General features: G+C 41.6%; 1 protein-coding gene and 1 long non-coding RNA gene across 3 annotated transcripts in view; one reads left to right on the top strand and one right to left on the bottom strand.

The window, feature by feature from the left end:
- The first annotated feature begins 60 nt into the window (after positions 1-60).
- Positions 61-10,650, top strand: LOC116673031 (DENN domain-containing protein 2A). Of its 2 annotated transcripts, none has more exons than XM_032505114.1 (20): positions 61-338; positions 1,451-1,522; positions 2,176-3,255; positions 3,464-3,555; positions 3,989-4,083; positions 4,176-4,385; positions 4,613-4,706; positions 4,810-4,854; positions 4,955-5,160; positions 5,763-5,872; positions 6,677-6,746; positions 7,240-7,317; positions 7,407-7,547; positions 7,815-7,963; positions 8,654-8,831; positions 8,980-9,021; positions 9,152-9,260; positions 9,363-9,632; positions 9,717-9,803; positions 9,921-10,650. In XM_032505114.1, the coding sequence occupies exons 1-20, from the start codon at positions 307-309 to the stop codon at positions 9,950-9,952; spliced, it is 3,192 nt and encodes a 1,063-aa protein (XP_032361005.1). In that variant the 5' UTR covers positions 61-306; the 3' UTR covers positions 9,953-10,650. The 2 variants fall into 2 exon arrangements, with proteins under 2 accessions (XP_032361005.1, XP_032361004.1); XM_032505113.1 differs by having other exon boundaries at positions 4,804-4,854.
- LOC116673035 (uncharacterized) overlaps positions 8,520-11,373 on the bottom strand; it is a 22,453-nt gene continuing 19,599 nt past the window's right edge. Inside the window, exon 3 of the long non-coding RNA XR_004327719.1 lies at positions 8,520-8,531. This is a non-coding gene — a long non-coding RNA (uncharacterized LOC116673035). The remainder of the gene's footprint in view (positions 8,532-11,373) is intronic.

Below are 11,373 nucleotides of genomic sequence, written 5' to 3'. Positions count from 1 at the left end.
AGAGAGAGAGAGAGAGAGAGAGAGAGAGTGAGAGGGAGGGAGGGAGGGAGGAAGTCATATTCAGTATGTGTGGGGAAAGAAAGAGTGAATGAAAGTTGAAGATTGGAGAAGAGACAGGGAGCAAAGTGTTCAGACTTTATTCTCTCTCAATTAAATATCTGACCACTCTCTACAAGGCTTAAAATAAGTTAGAAAACCTATTGCAGATGGTTTAACCTGGACACAGAGCACACCTTGGGGGTTTGGAGGTTATCCCAATGGATACTGTCATAGACGTGTGGGTTGCATTATGCTCCCAATTCACTAATGAACACAAGGACACTGCACGACAGAAGGAGGTAAGAAGAAGATTTAATGTTGTGTGTTTAATATACAAAATGAGATGCGTACATTGGGATTTAACAGGCTGTGTTGTATTTTCACTCAGTGTTGGAGAATATTGCAATTTCATTCTGACTTCAATTGAGTCATATATGTTCTGCTTAGTCACCTTGATAAGTGCTAAAAAAAGGATTTGGATGGGGAGGAAATAAGATGTGGTATATTTGTTAAGGAAAACACTTGTTTGGGAAGTCATCTGGGCGCATGTCATTTGTAAAAGCAACCTCTAGCATAATAAAAACTGCAACCATTTATGCATTTTGGGATTAATTATGCAGCTGTGGATGGCCTGCTGTCTTTATCACACAGTAACGATTGATCTGTTTCCAGGATAATCAGCTAAAGCTTACGTATTTAAGTGCAGCGGGCAGTCCCTCTGCTCATGCACACTGTCATTTGGACTATATGTCAACTAAACAAATGATGACAACAGCCTCAGAGCTGGGAAATTGGGAGGCCACTGAACTGTGAAACACTGGCCTTTTAAAGATGTGAACGTATGAGAGTCAAAAAGAGGAGAGAAAAGCAAAGGTTAGTCTCCTTTGAGAAGAAAGCAGCAGAATAAGGAACATACACAAAAGAAAATAAAAGCCAGAGAAGAGTGATTCAATCATGCAAGAGCTCCCTAATGACTATTGAAATGTTGGTTTGTGTGATGAACTGCTCGAGGGAGTTGCAATGTGTGCCTGGCTGTCATGTTTTCCTTTGAGTCTGCCCAGCTGGCCCTAGAGAACCGTACAATACCAGCTGTGAATTAATGGTTGCATTGCCCTAAATGTTACCAAGGATCTTAATCTCATGTTAAAACGTAATGTGAGAAAGTGTGAGCAGAGATATTCAGTATTCTGTTAAAAAAATAAGCCTTCCGCTAATTGCCAGTTGGAGTCAAGCCAGACAGGATATGAATATAGGACGCCAATGAAAAGGCTAATATCCAAATTCTGAATGTCACATTCAGCACTGCAAAGAATTAACCGATTGTCTTAAGTGACTAATTGACTTACTTACTTAAGTGACTTACTAACTTAATTACTTACTTAAGATGCTTTCCTCTTTATCTCTGTCTCAGGGGTTTAGTGATCATGGCGGCCACTAAGAGAATGACAAGCACGCCGGACTGCATCTACTCCACTGTCGACAGGTTTGTATCAGTAAACATTTTCCCTATAGAAAATGGACATTTTCCCTCACAAATTCCTCTTTAGAAGTAGGTTGCCTTGTATGCATCGCATCAATTAAGGAAAAGTCAGAAAAGGTCTCTGAACTTAGGGCTTCCCATTTCCTCATGTTTATTTATTAAAACATACTGGTTTGATGAAATGGGCCCCGGTCCAAGTATGTGTTTATTTAGTGAGGCCGATGAGAAGAAGATGCTCGGTCATAGGCTTGTTCTCTGGCATTTACTCTCAGGCTGAATTTTCCCACTGCCAGAAAAAGACTAAGTGTCCCCTAACTGGCAGTCTCAGTGACCGTACTGGGAAATTCAGGAAACTCTGGTTACCATTAAGTAGCCTTTTGTTAGCATTTTATTGTATTGTTCTAATCAAATACTCAGGGAATACCAGGTTACTCAGGGATACCATTCTCATTTAGAAAGAGGGGTTTTCTGAGGAATTCTGTAAAACTCTGGTTCCCAACCTTTTTTGTCTGTTCCCCAAAGCCTGATTGGGAATCACTGCTGTATCACATTTAAAAAATATATATTTCGGTCATGCTTATTGTTTGACATTCATCATTTAATGATAATTTGTAACTTTGTAACACCCAGTAAATGTATCTTTTCTGTGTGTTTAGGGTTAAGAAGGGCTGTGCTACTGGGGAAAGAAGTGATTTCCATATTGTATTAGTGGAAAAAAAGGAAGCTGGGCAAAGAAGACAGGGAGCACCAAAAATCCCCTTCACCCCATTAGAGAACCTGGGCAACCGAGAGTCACCCGTAATGGCTTACAGGAGGCCGAGCTTTAACCCTCAAACCAATGAGAACACTCTCCTGGTGGACAGCAAGCTCCCCAGATCCAATGTAGGCAAAATAAAGGACAAGATTTCTTTGTGGGAGGGGAAGGACCCTACTCATTTACCTATTACCTCAAGTTCTTTGGGCCAGTGCGCTATAAAAAGGACAGAATCGCTTACAAAAAACAGTAAAACTTCTGATGAGCAGAGTGCAGAGAGTTGCAAGAGAGTAGCCCATAAAGAAAAGGAAAATCTTGGGAAAGAGAATGTAGCAAAACCTGGGGATTCAAGGCCTTGTTCACCTGTTGAAACTGGGAAACAGCAAAAAGGGACGCTCAAGAGCAGCACGCCCAGTGAGTTACAAAACAGGGAGGATTGCGGCAGAGTTGTCCACAAGGAAAAGCAAAATCCTGAGAAAGACAATGTAGAAAAGCTCGGGGATTCAAGGCCTTGTTCTCCTACAGTAGCAGTGCAGCAGCAGGCGGGCACGTTGAGGAAAAACAATGAAAGGAGAACAGCAGAACAAACCAGCCAGGAGAAGAGAGCTGTATTCACCCTTTTTAAAAACCTGGATGCCATGGGGGAGAACCATGGGAGAACTCCTCCGGAGCTTGGAAACTACTTCAGTCCACCTAGCAAGGACAAAGAGGTTGTTATGGGTCAAACTAGTGCAGTGAAAGGGAAGCAGAAGCAGGAGAATGTGTACACAGAGCCAGGGGCGCCCCCCATCAACCCAGTCCCCAAACCCCAACGTACCTTTGAGCATCCAGCTACCGCTCCCGTTGGGAAGAGTCAGAGGCTAGGGAGAGAGCAGAGAAACCTCCCCCCACTACCTTCCATCTCTACAAAAACTTCCTTCAAACCTCCCTCTGGTGTACATGGGAGACCCAGGGGTGAGAGAAGCAGAGACAACGTCAACAGGTATAGAGGGAACAACAACTGAATTTGTTGCTTGTATCCTATAGTCAAAGCTAAACCAACATAAAATACAATATATAGTTTTGTGGCCATAATCACAGTTAGACCTGATGTTGCCCCTTCTGAATAAATGAGAAAAATTCTATGAAGATAATAACAGTTAATTCATACTTTAAAAGACACATTTTCACTTTTTTGTTCACCATGACAGGAAATCCTTTGAGTTGGAAGACCTTGCCGGGTCAACTAGCCCGCTGTTATCTCGCTCACTGTGTCAGGAACATCACTATGAAGACATCCCAGGTCAGAAACCTCTATTATCCACCACTGATTTCCCCTTTTTAAAGAAATCCTTTGACAAAAACACGTAGTCCCTTTCTTGCTTGTTAGGTGAGAAGATCAATACCAAAAAAGGGTATAAATCTAACCAATACATAATTAATTGTCGAACTATTCCTTTTCAAACTACAAAATGTGGACTGTACAACAGGGCTGCAGCTCATGAATACGTCCCTGATATTTTCTAGAATCAGTGTTTTACCACATGTATTGAATCTTTCTTACGTTTTTCCACTCCTTCATGAACAATATTCTGCAGAAAACAATATTATTACTGGCCGCTTCAGCCTGAAAATATCAGAATAGTCTTCAGAATCCCATATTGTTTGAATCTTGAGACTTTAGAAAAATGCATATAAACATGTTTTGAACTTTGCCATCTTTGGTCTCCCTGCAGACTCATCCAAAGAGAACCCATATGAGGACATAGAGCTGGAGAGTCAATGCTCCCAGCAGTCTTTGCCCTCCTCTCCTGGAGCAGACACTGCCAAGGTTCTTGAAGATAGGGCCAAGCACTTTACAGTGACATCACTTCTTATTAAAATGACTATAAAAATGTATTCAACTACTTTTTTTGTCTACAGACTTCGAGGCCCGGCTTCTTTAGGCAGCATTCAGGCAGGAGCTTGAAGCTTCTGGACCTGCGGAGAACCAACCAGTCGTCCCACAGCACCAGCAGCGGGGGGGTTTCATCTCCACCCCAGCTCAGCCGTCCCTCCACTCCCACTGGGCCTGAACACATTTCCTGGCTGCCCGGGGATCCCTACAGCCGCACCTGCCGCAGGATACCAACGGTGTGTGTTTGAGTGCTAATTTTACGGCTGTGTATATATTTTCTTATAGCTAGAGTAGACGTTTTATACAAAAACCCTACTGCTTATTATGCTAAGATTAACTCGGCATGGCTGCCAAGTTCCACTGTAGGTGCCAAAAAAATATTAATTGGTGATAGTTCTCATCCTTGAGGACAGATATCATGTTGTAGTATTTCTTCGCACTGATTAAAAGTTTTTATTAACAGGTTGTACTAAGAATCAACAGCATCTTCGATGCTCGGCTCGGGAAGAAACATCTACGAAGGATCTATCACTATGCTGAGACAAGCTCAGGGAGAGGTGAGGATGTCGAAATGAAACTTTAGTCTTTATCTTTTCTAATGCCTAATATGTAAATGTGGTGTTTCGGCTTAACAGATACAACTTTTGTTTGCAGTAACAGATGAGAACAGTGACTCTGAGAGTGAAGTTGAAGAAAGATCTAAAGGTAGATTACTACCCCTCTTTTTATTCTTCTTTTGAAAGCTTTAATTTATAACCTGTATATATGTTGTGAAATGTTGTATTACACTTTTCTTCTTTTCCAGCTCATCGTCAGCGTCTCGTGTCAGTCCAGTCCAAACTGAGCCAAACAAGCAAGGCCCACTATAATGGTACCAACCCCAAAAACAGCTTTCACGAGCAGGAGCTTCACCAGCGTCTGCTTTTTGAATATTTTCTAGTTGTGTCGCTGCAGAAGTCGAAGGCTGGAGCCCACTATCTGCCCGAGGTCACACAGCAGTTCCCCCTGAAGGTCAGGAGCCGAGCAGTGCTTCAATCTTTTCATTGTTTTGTTTTAAAGGGGCACATCACAGGTTTTACACATGAAGTTTAGAGGACTTATCGTGTGATAACATCTTCTGTAGCTGAACGAGGCTATCCTGTTGGATAATGGAAAATGCAGGATCCAGTCTTCTGTTTTTGGGCTTTTTCCATTTGTCTCTTGAGAGTCCGCCAACTTAATGGAAGTGCAATACCAAGTCTCTGAAGTACCCCTTTAACTTTTGGGACCAATTGCCCCAAAATAGAATTGTACATATTTTACCCTACACAGACAAAAGTCAACATTTCAAACAATTCAAAATATGTGACTGATCCCAAGTCTACAAGACAAGATTCTATGAATGCAAAAAAAGATGAACAAGCAAGAGAAAAGCTTTAAACCAGGATTTCTTTCTTCTTGTTCATACAGCAGCATTTAACATACCCTGCTCAAATGTGTACCCTTGTTAATAAGACCATGCAAACCTTTACCTACTGATTATAGATTCACATGCATGAAATAGTTATTGAAATGAATTTAATGAAAATGCATGAAATGAGTCCCATTGCGTCACAGCTTTCTTCCTGTTCCAGCTGGAGCGGAGCTTCAAGTTCATGAGGGAGACGGAGGATCAGCTGAGGATCATTCCTCAGTTCTGTTTCCCTGATGCAAAAGACTGGGAGCCGGTGGAGAACTACCCAAGGTGAGAATGGAAAAATTAAAGGTTCCATATCATGGTCATTTTCAGGTTCATACTTGTATTTTTTGATTAGTACTAGAACTTGTGTGCATGCCTTAATAATTACAAACATTCTTTTTATCATACTGTCCTTCTATACCTGTATTCACCCTCTGTCTGAAATACTCTTAAATGTAACGCCTGTTTAAGCCCCCCTCCCAAAAAATACCAGTCAGCTCTGATTGGTCAGCCATACATTCTGCATCTGCTCTATCTAAGTCTCTGCAACTTCATTGCAGACAAAAGTTGACTGTAATAGCACTGTAGCTGGACTTTCTATCTAAATGTAGTGAAGTTGTGACATCACAAAGTCCTAACGGCTCGTTTAAAGGCCCAGTTTCTGAATACAAGCTGTGTGCATTTCTCTTTGGATTGAGTGTGTTGCCACTTTCACAAGATTTATTTAGCATCTTGACCAGCTTAATTTTTAAAATAGAAAAAGACATGGAAATGTGTGAGCCCTTTAACTTAATGTTACTTTTTTATAAAATTCTACAAAGTATAAAGACGATGTTATGGCCAAAATAAGAGCCATACATCTTCCATAGCAATATTAGATACTAAAATCTCAACTCTTATTACCCCTAGGAAATTAGCTTTTTAAGCCATGATTCACAACTGCTGTACTGCACTGATGGTGTACAAGTCTATTCAGGCTGTGCACAAAAATGATAAATGTCAGTTTGTTTGTATTTATTTATTAATGTACAACACAAATATGCTAATCACGTGTATATTTGTGTTTTTCTTGTGGGTCATCCCCCATAGTGAAATGTTCTCCTTTGTTTTGACTGGAGAGGATGGAAGCAGGAGGTTTGGATACTGCCGGCGTTTACTGGTAAATAGAAATGAGTCGAATAAATAAGTGCACTGCTACTGAACAGGATGTGGCTAAATACCACGATGACGGCTGAGTAAATAACCGTGCCAAAATAGTCAGTGTGCCTGTGGGAAAATAGTGCAACTGAGAGTCTGGGAGGAAGTGTGTGAGAGTGTGTACGTGTGCACTTTTGCATATGTTTCTGTTTATGTATTTCTACAGCATGTGTCTGTTTCAGTGCTGTTGGTGTGTATATTACTGTGGTTGCATTTTTAGTTTATATGGTCCCCTGTCCTGTAAAAACCTTTGGAACAGATTACTTTGTCCTTTATGAAAAGTCTTTTATTCAAAACATTTTTTTAAACTTGTAAAATATTTAACCCAGATGTTAAAGTGAAAAGAACATGGCTGTAAAACTGAATTAACTGAATTACTTGAGTTATGAAAAGGTTCATGTTTTGGAGATTTTCACTCAACAGCAGCAAGTAAACATCCACCCTTTTTTTATCAGCCAAGTGGAAAAGGTAAACGTCTACCAGAGGTCTACTGCATTGTCAGTCACCTTGGTTGTTTCAACCTGTTCTCCAAGGTAAACTACTCACTGATCCCTTATGATCATATTATTGGCACAAAAGTCATTTTTAGCACATTTATAATGTGTGTGCGTGTGTACTGTAGGTGCTGGATGAGGTGGAGAGGCGGAGGGCCTTGTCTCCAGCTCTTGTCCAGCCTTTAATGAGAGCCATCATGGAGGCTCAGTTTCCAGCTCCAGGCCGAACCATCACCATTAAAACTTTCCTCCCTGGCTCCGGCACTGAAGTGAGTGACACTGGAGGCTACCACTGAAACAGTAGGCTCCAAAAATATTGAAATTAAGACCATGGGGTTTGATAAAAGAAAAGAAAATAACCTACTTATTAAATTTAGAGGAAGAAGTGTGATTTAGTGATCTGAAAAAAATCATTTAGCCAGAGTGTGTGACACATTTTTGTCATGTTTTACCAACATTTAGAACTGTGTCTCACCTACATTATGTTCAACCGCTCCGCTTTCTTCAAGTTTAAATATTTGACTGTCTATTCCCAGGTGATGGAGCTCTGTCGACCCTCTGACTCGCGCCTGGAGCATGTGGACTTTGAGTGTCTGTTCTCCTGTCTGAGTCTTCGTCTGCTCCTCCGGGTGTTGGGGTCTCTGCTGCTGGAGCGAAGGGTCATCTTCACAGCTGACAAACTCAGGTCAGCTCCTTTAGTGCATCTATTTATTCTGTAGGCTTACACAACACACTGAAACACCTATCTCCCCTCTATGTGACAGCTCATTTGATGGCTCTTAAAAATACGAGGCTGCACTGAACCACTGTTTATGTAATTATGGAGTTGGCAGATGTTAGGTGCAAACGCCAGGGATGTTTTCAATAAGTTACAAGAAATGCGGGTGGTCCAGACCCTCATTTTAAAAATAATTTAAGGCAGTCTCAGTTTTTTTCAGGGAAGATATTTTGAGGCCAGACTCTTGAGTTGTTTTTGTGCTGGGGCCAGTTTGTTGTTCTGCAGGAGAAAGCCAGTGGGGGTCAGATAGAGCGGTCCCAGAGGTGGAATGCAAAGTTAGAGTGACGTAAAATTTTAATGTAGCTGTGCTTTCTTCTCTGGGAAATGTTATTACATAGGGAATATTCGCAACGATTAGACTGTATTTAAGACCATAGCTCCCTCATGTGGTGAGAAAAAGTAAGTTACTCACTATCTGTATCTTTCTTTCCTGCTCCCTCTCTTTCCAACTCTCATCCAGAAAAAAAGCTAACATCTATTCATGCTTTAATCGTGAATTGACATGAAACAATGAAAAGCATTCCCTTGTGTGCTGGTCATCATTTAATAACATCTGATTGCCTTCCACTCATTCCCCCCCTGCTTATCTCATTGCAGTACTCTCTCCCAGTGCTGCCATGCCGTTGTGGCGCTGCTTTACCCCTTTGTGTGGCAGCACACTTACATCCCTGTGCTGCCCTCGGCCATGCTCGACATCGTCTGCACTCCAACCCCGTTCATCGTTGGCCTGCTGTCCAGCTCCCTGCCCCAGCTCACTGAGCTGCCCCTGGAGGAGGTCAGACACGCTCTAATTCTTAGCAGTTATGAAGTAAAACTTGAGTCATCTAAAGATTTTTTTTGCAGCAGCAGCCCAGATTTTTCACATCAATACATTCATGCAAAATGTCGTACAATACAATCATTCGCATAGTTTCTGTGCACAGGTTCTGGTTGTGGATCTTGGAAACAGTCGATTTCTTAGACAGGTAGGCCACAAATTGAGTCATATTTGTGTGTTTTTATGGCCTTTTCATGAGCCGTATGGATGCAAAAACATATGATTTCATCCTTGACATATTTATAAATACATTTTCCACCATGTTTTGTCACGTATAGTTGGACGATGAGGACTCCATCCTGCCTTCTAAGCTCCAATCAGCCCTTGAGAATGTTCTGGAGAGGAGGAGAGAGCTCGCCAATGACAGAGGAGGAGACACACCTGGTGGTGAGACATAACATGGACTGAAACTGGAAACTAGCCTTTGAAAGCCATTTAATTTTGCAACTCAGCAAGTTCACATTACAATGTTCATCCTCTTCTCTTCAGATTCTGGCCATCTTAGCACCGTTGTGTCCGAGGCCTTCGTTCGTTTCTTCGTGGAGCTGGTAGGCCACTATCCACTCTTCATCACCGGTGAACGGGAAGACGGCTACTCCTCCTCTTCTTCCTCCCCGGTCCCCTGCTCCTTTCAGCGCGAGGGTTTTCGTAAAGCAATTCCGTCCAAGACTGTGCGTCGCTTCCTGGAGGTCTTCATGGAGACCCAGATGTTCGGCTGGTTCATCCAGGAGAGAGAGCTGCACAGGCAGGCTCTGAGAGGTAAAGAGCTGCAGGGAAATGAAGAAGGTCAGCTGTTGAGAGAGCTTGCTGCAGTGATTCATGATTCTCTCTCTCTTTCATCAGGACTGTTTGAAGTGAGGGTGCAGGAGTATCTAGACTCCATCCACGAGAATGAACACCGGAGGGTTAACAGATTTCTCAAAGGCTTGGGTGAGGTTGTTTGTGAGCTATTCTTGCTTTGTTTTAGTGACACCAGCTCTGTACACACAATCTACTGTACGCCCATTCTCACCTTAAACCTCACTTGTTTGTTTTCCTTTGCTCTAGGGAACAAAATGAAATTTCTTTCCAAGAAATAATGCCACTACAATTGCACAAAAAGAGACACAAACTACAAAGGAGAAGCACTGAAACAAGGAAAGACTTTACTGCAGAAATGAAAATTATCACTTGAGTGTTTTTTGATTTTTTTTTAGATTGTTCACGCCAACCTCATCTGTGTCCATATTTGAGACTTTTGCTCAAGTACTCATGATAGAAACAAGGAAACTGTGGTGAATCACAAATTGCTCCAACCGAAGGAAAATCCTGCTGTACTTAAATAAAGAAACGTGGGACTGTAGACTCAGAAATATTTAAGAGGTTCCTGGTTGTTTAGCTTTTTAAATTCTATATGTTCTTCACGCAACAGCATTCCTGAGAAGAAATATATGAAGAATAAAATTGGTCTTGGGTATATCGCTGTAAGTAAATGTGAATGCTTCTATTCAGGGCACAAGGGGTCACTGAATGGAAAAATTAAGAATGTAGGATGGTAGTCAGTCCGCCTTTGTATGAGCTGTAACTGGACTTGAAAGTTCACGGTCATATTATTTTCTGAATCCACTAGGGGGCAGTAGTATATTTTCTCTGATTCGATGATCTTGACACTGTCAGTGACGGACCAGAAAAAGACACAGACCTGCTTTCCCGCTCTCTATTGCTATCATTTTCTTTTAGTCATAACAGTGACAAAATCACAAGTAAATAAATAAAATAAATGTATAAATATTCTCTGCTTGCTGTTTTGAAGTGGTGAGTTATTGTCTTGATGTTGTCATGGTTTTTCCCCCCCATTGAAACAAATGCCAAGGTCTCATAAAATGATTTCATTACATGTTTGGAGTTATGATGTCATAATTGTAAACTTTGTACTTTCCCCACCATCATCCAGCTTCTAGATTATGAATGATGAATAATTATATGAAAAATGAATCATTTATGGCAAGAACATGCAGTATCCAGTGACACTGTGCACATTCTAAAATATGAGTTTTGTTACACACTGGAAAATCCTGAGAAGAAAATCTAAGACAAGTGAATTGTGTTACCTCAGCATTTGTGTGCCAGTTTTACACGGTGAGTAATCCGCCCACCAATCATTTGCTAACTGTTCACTGCTGTGTTTGTGCGTTTGAAGTCATTTGGCCTTTTTACTACAAGAAACCTTGCTACAGAGTTGGTGGCAGCTTTACTATTTTAGTCTGTGATTCATGCAAACAAAGCAGACCTAAAAAGACCACAAAGTAGAAAGCACATCCTTGTCAGCATGAAAACACAACACAGGTGCAGAACAGAGCATAGTAGTGTATTGTCTGAGCAGTAGTGGGCTTTGCTTGTGCCTGCTCAGCATGCCCAAGGGCCTCAGGGCAGCACACAGCACCTAACCTGTCACCTTGTTAGTGGCAAGTTCACACACACACACACACACACACACACACACACACACACACACACACAC

The sequence above is a fragment of the Etheostoma spectabile genome, chromosome 23 (assembly GCF_008692095.1).
Source record: "Etheostoma spectabile isolate EspeVRDwgs_2016 chromosome 23, UIUC_Espe_1.0, whole genome shotgun sequence".
Taxonomy (NCBI): Eukaryota; Metazoa; Chordata; class Actinopteri; order Perciformes; family Percidae; genus Etheostoma; species Etheostoma spectabile.
The sequence above is the reverse complement of the archived record's forward strand: the minus strand, read 5'-3'. Positions and strand labels throughout refer to the sequence as shown.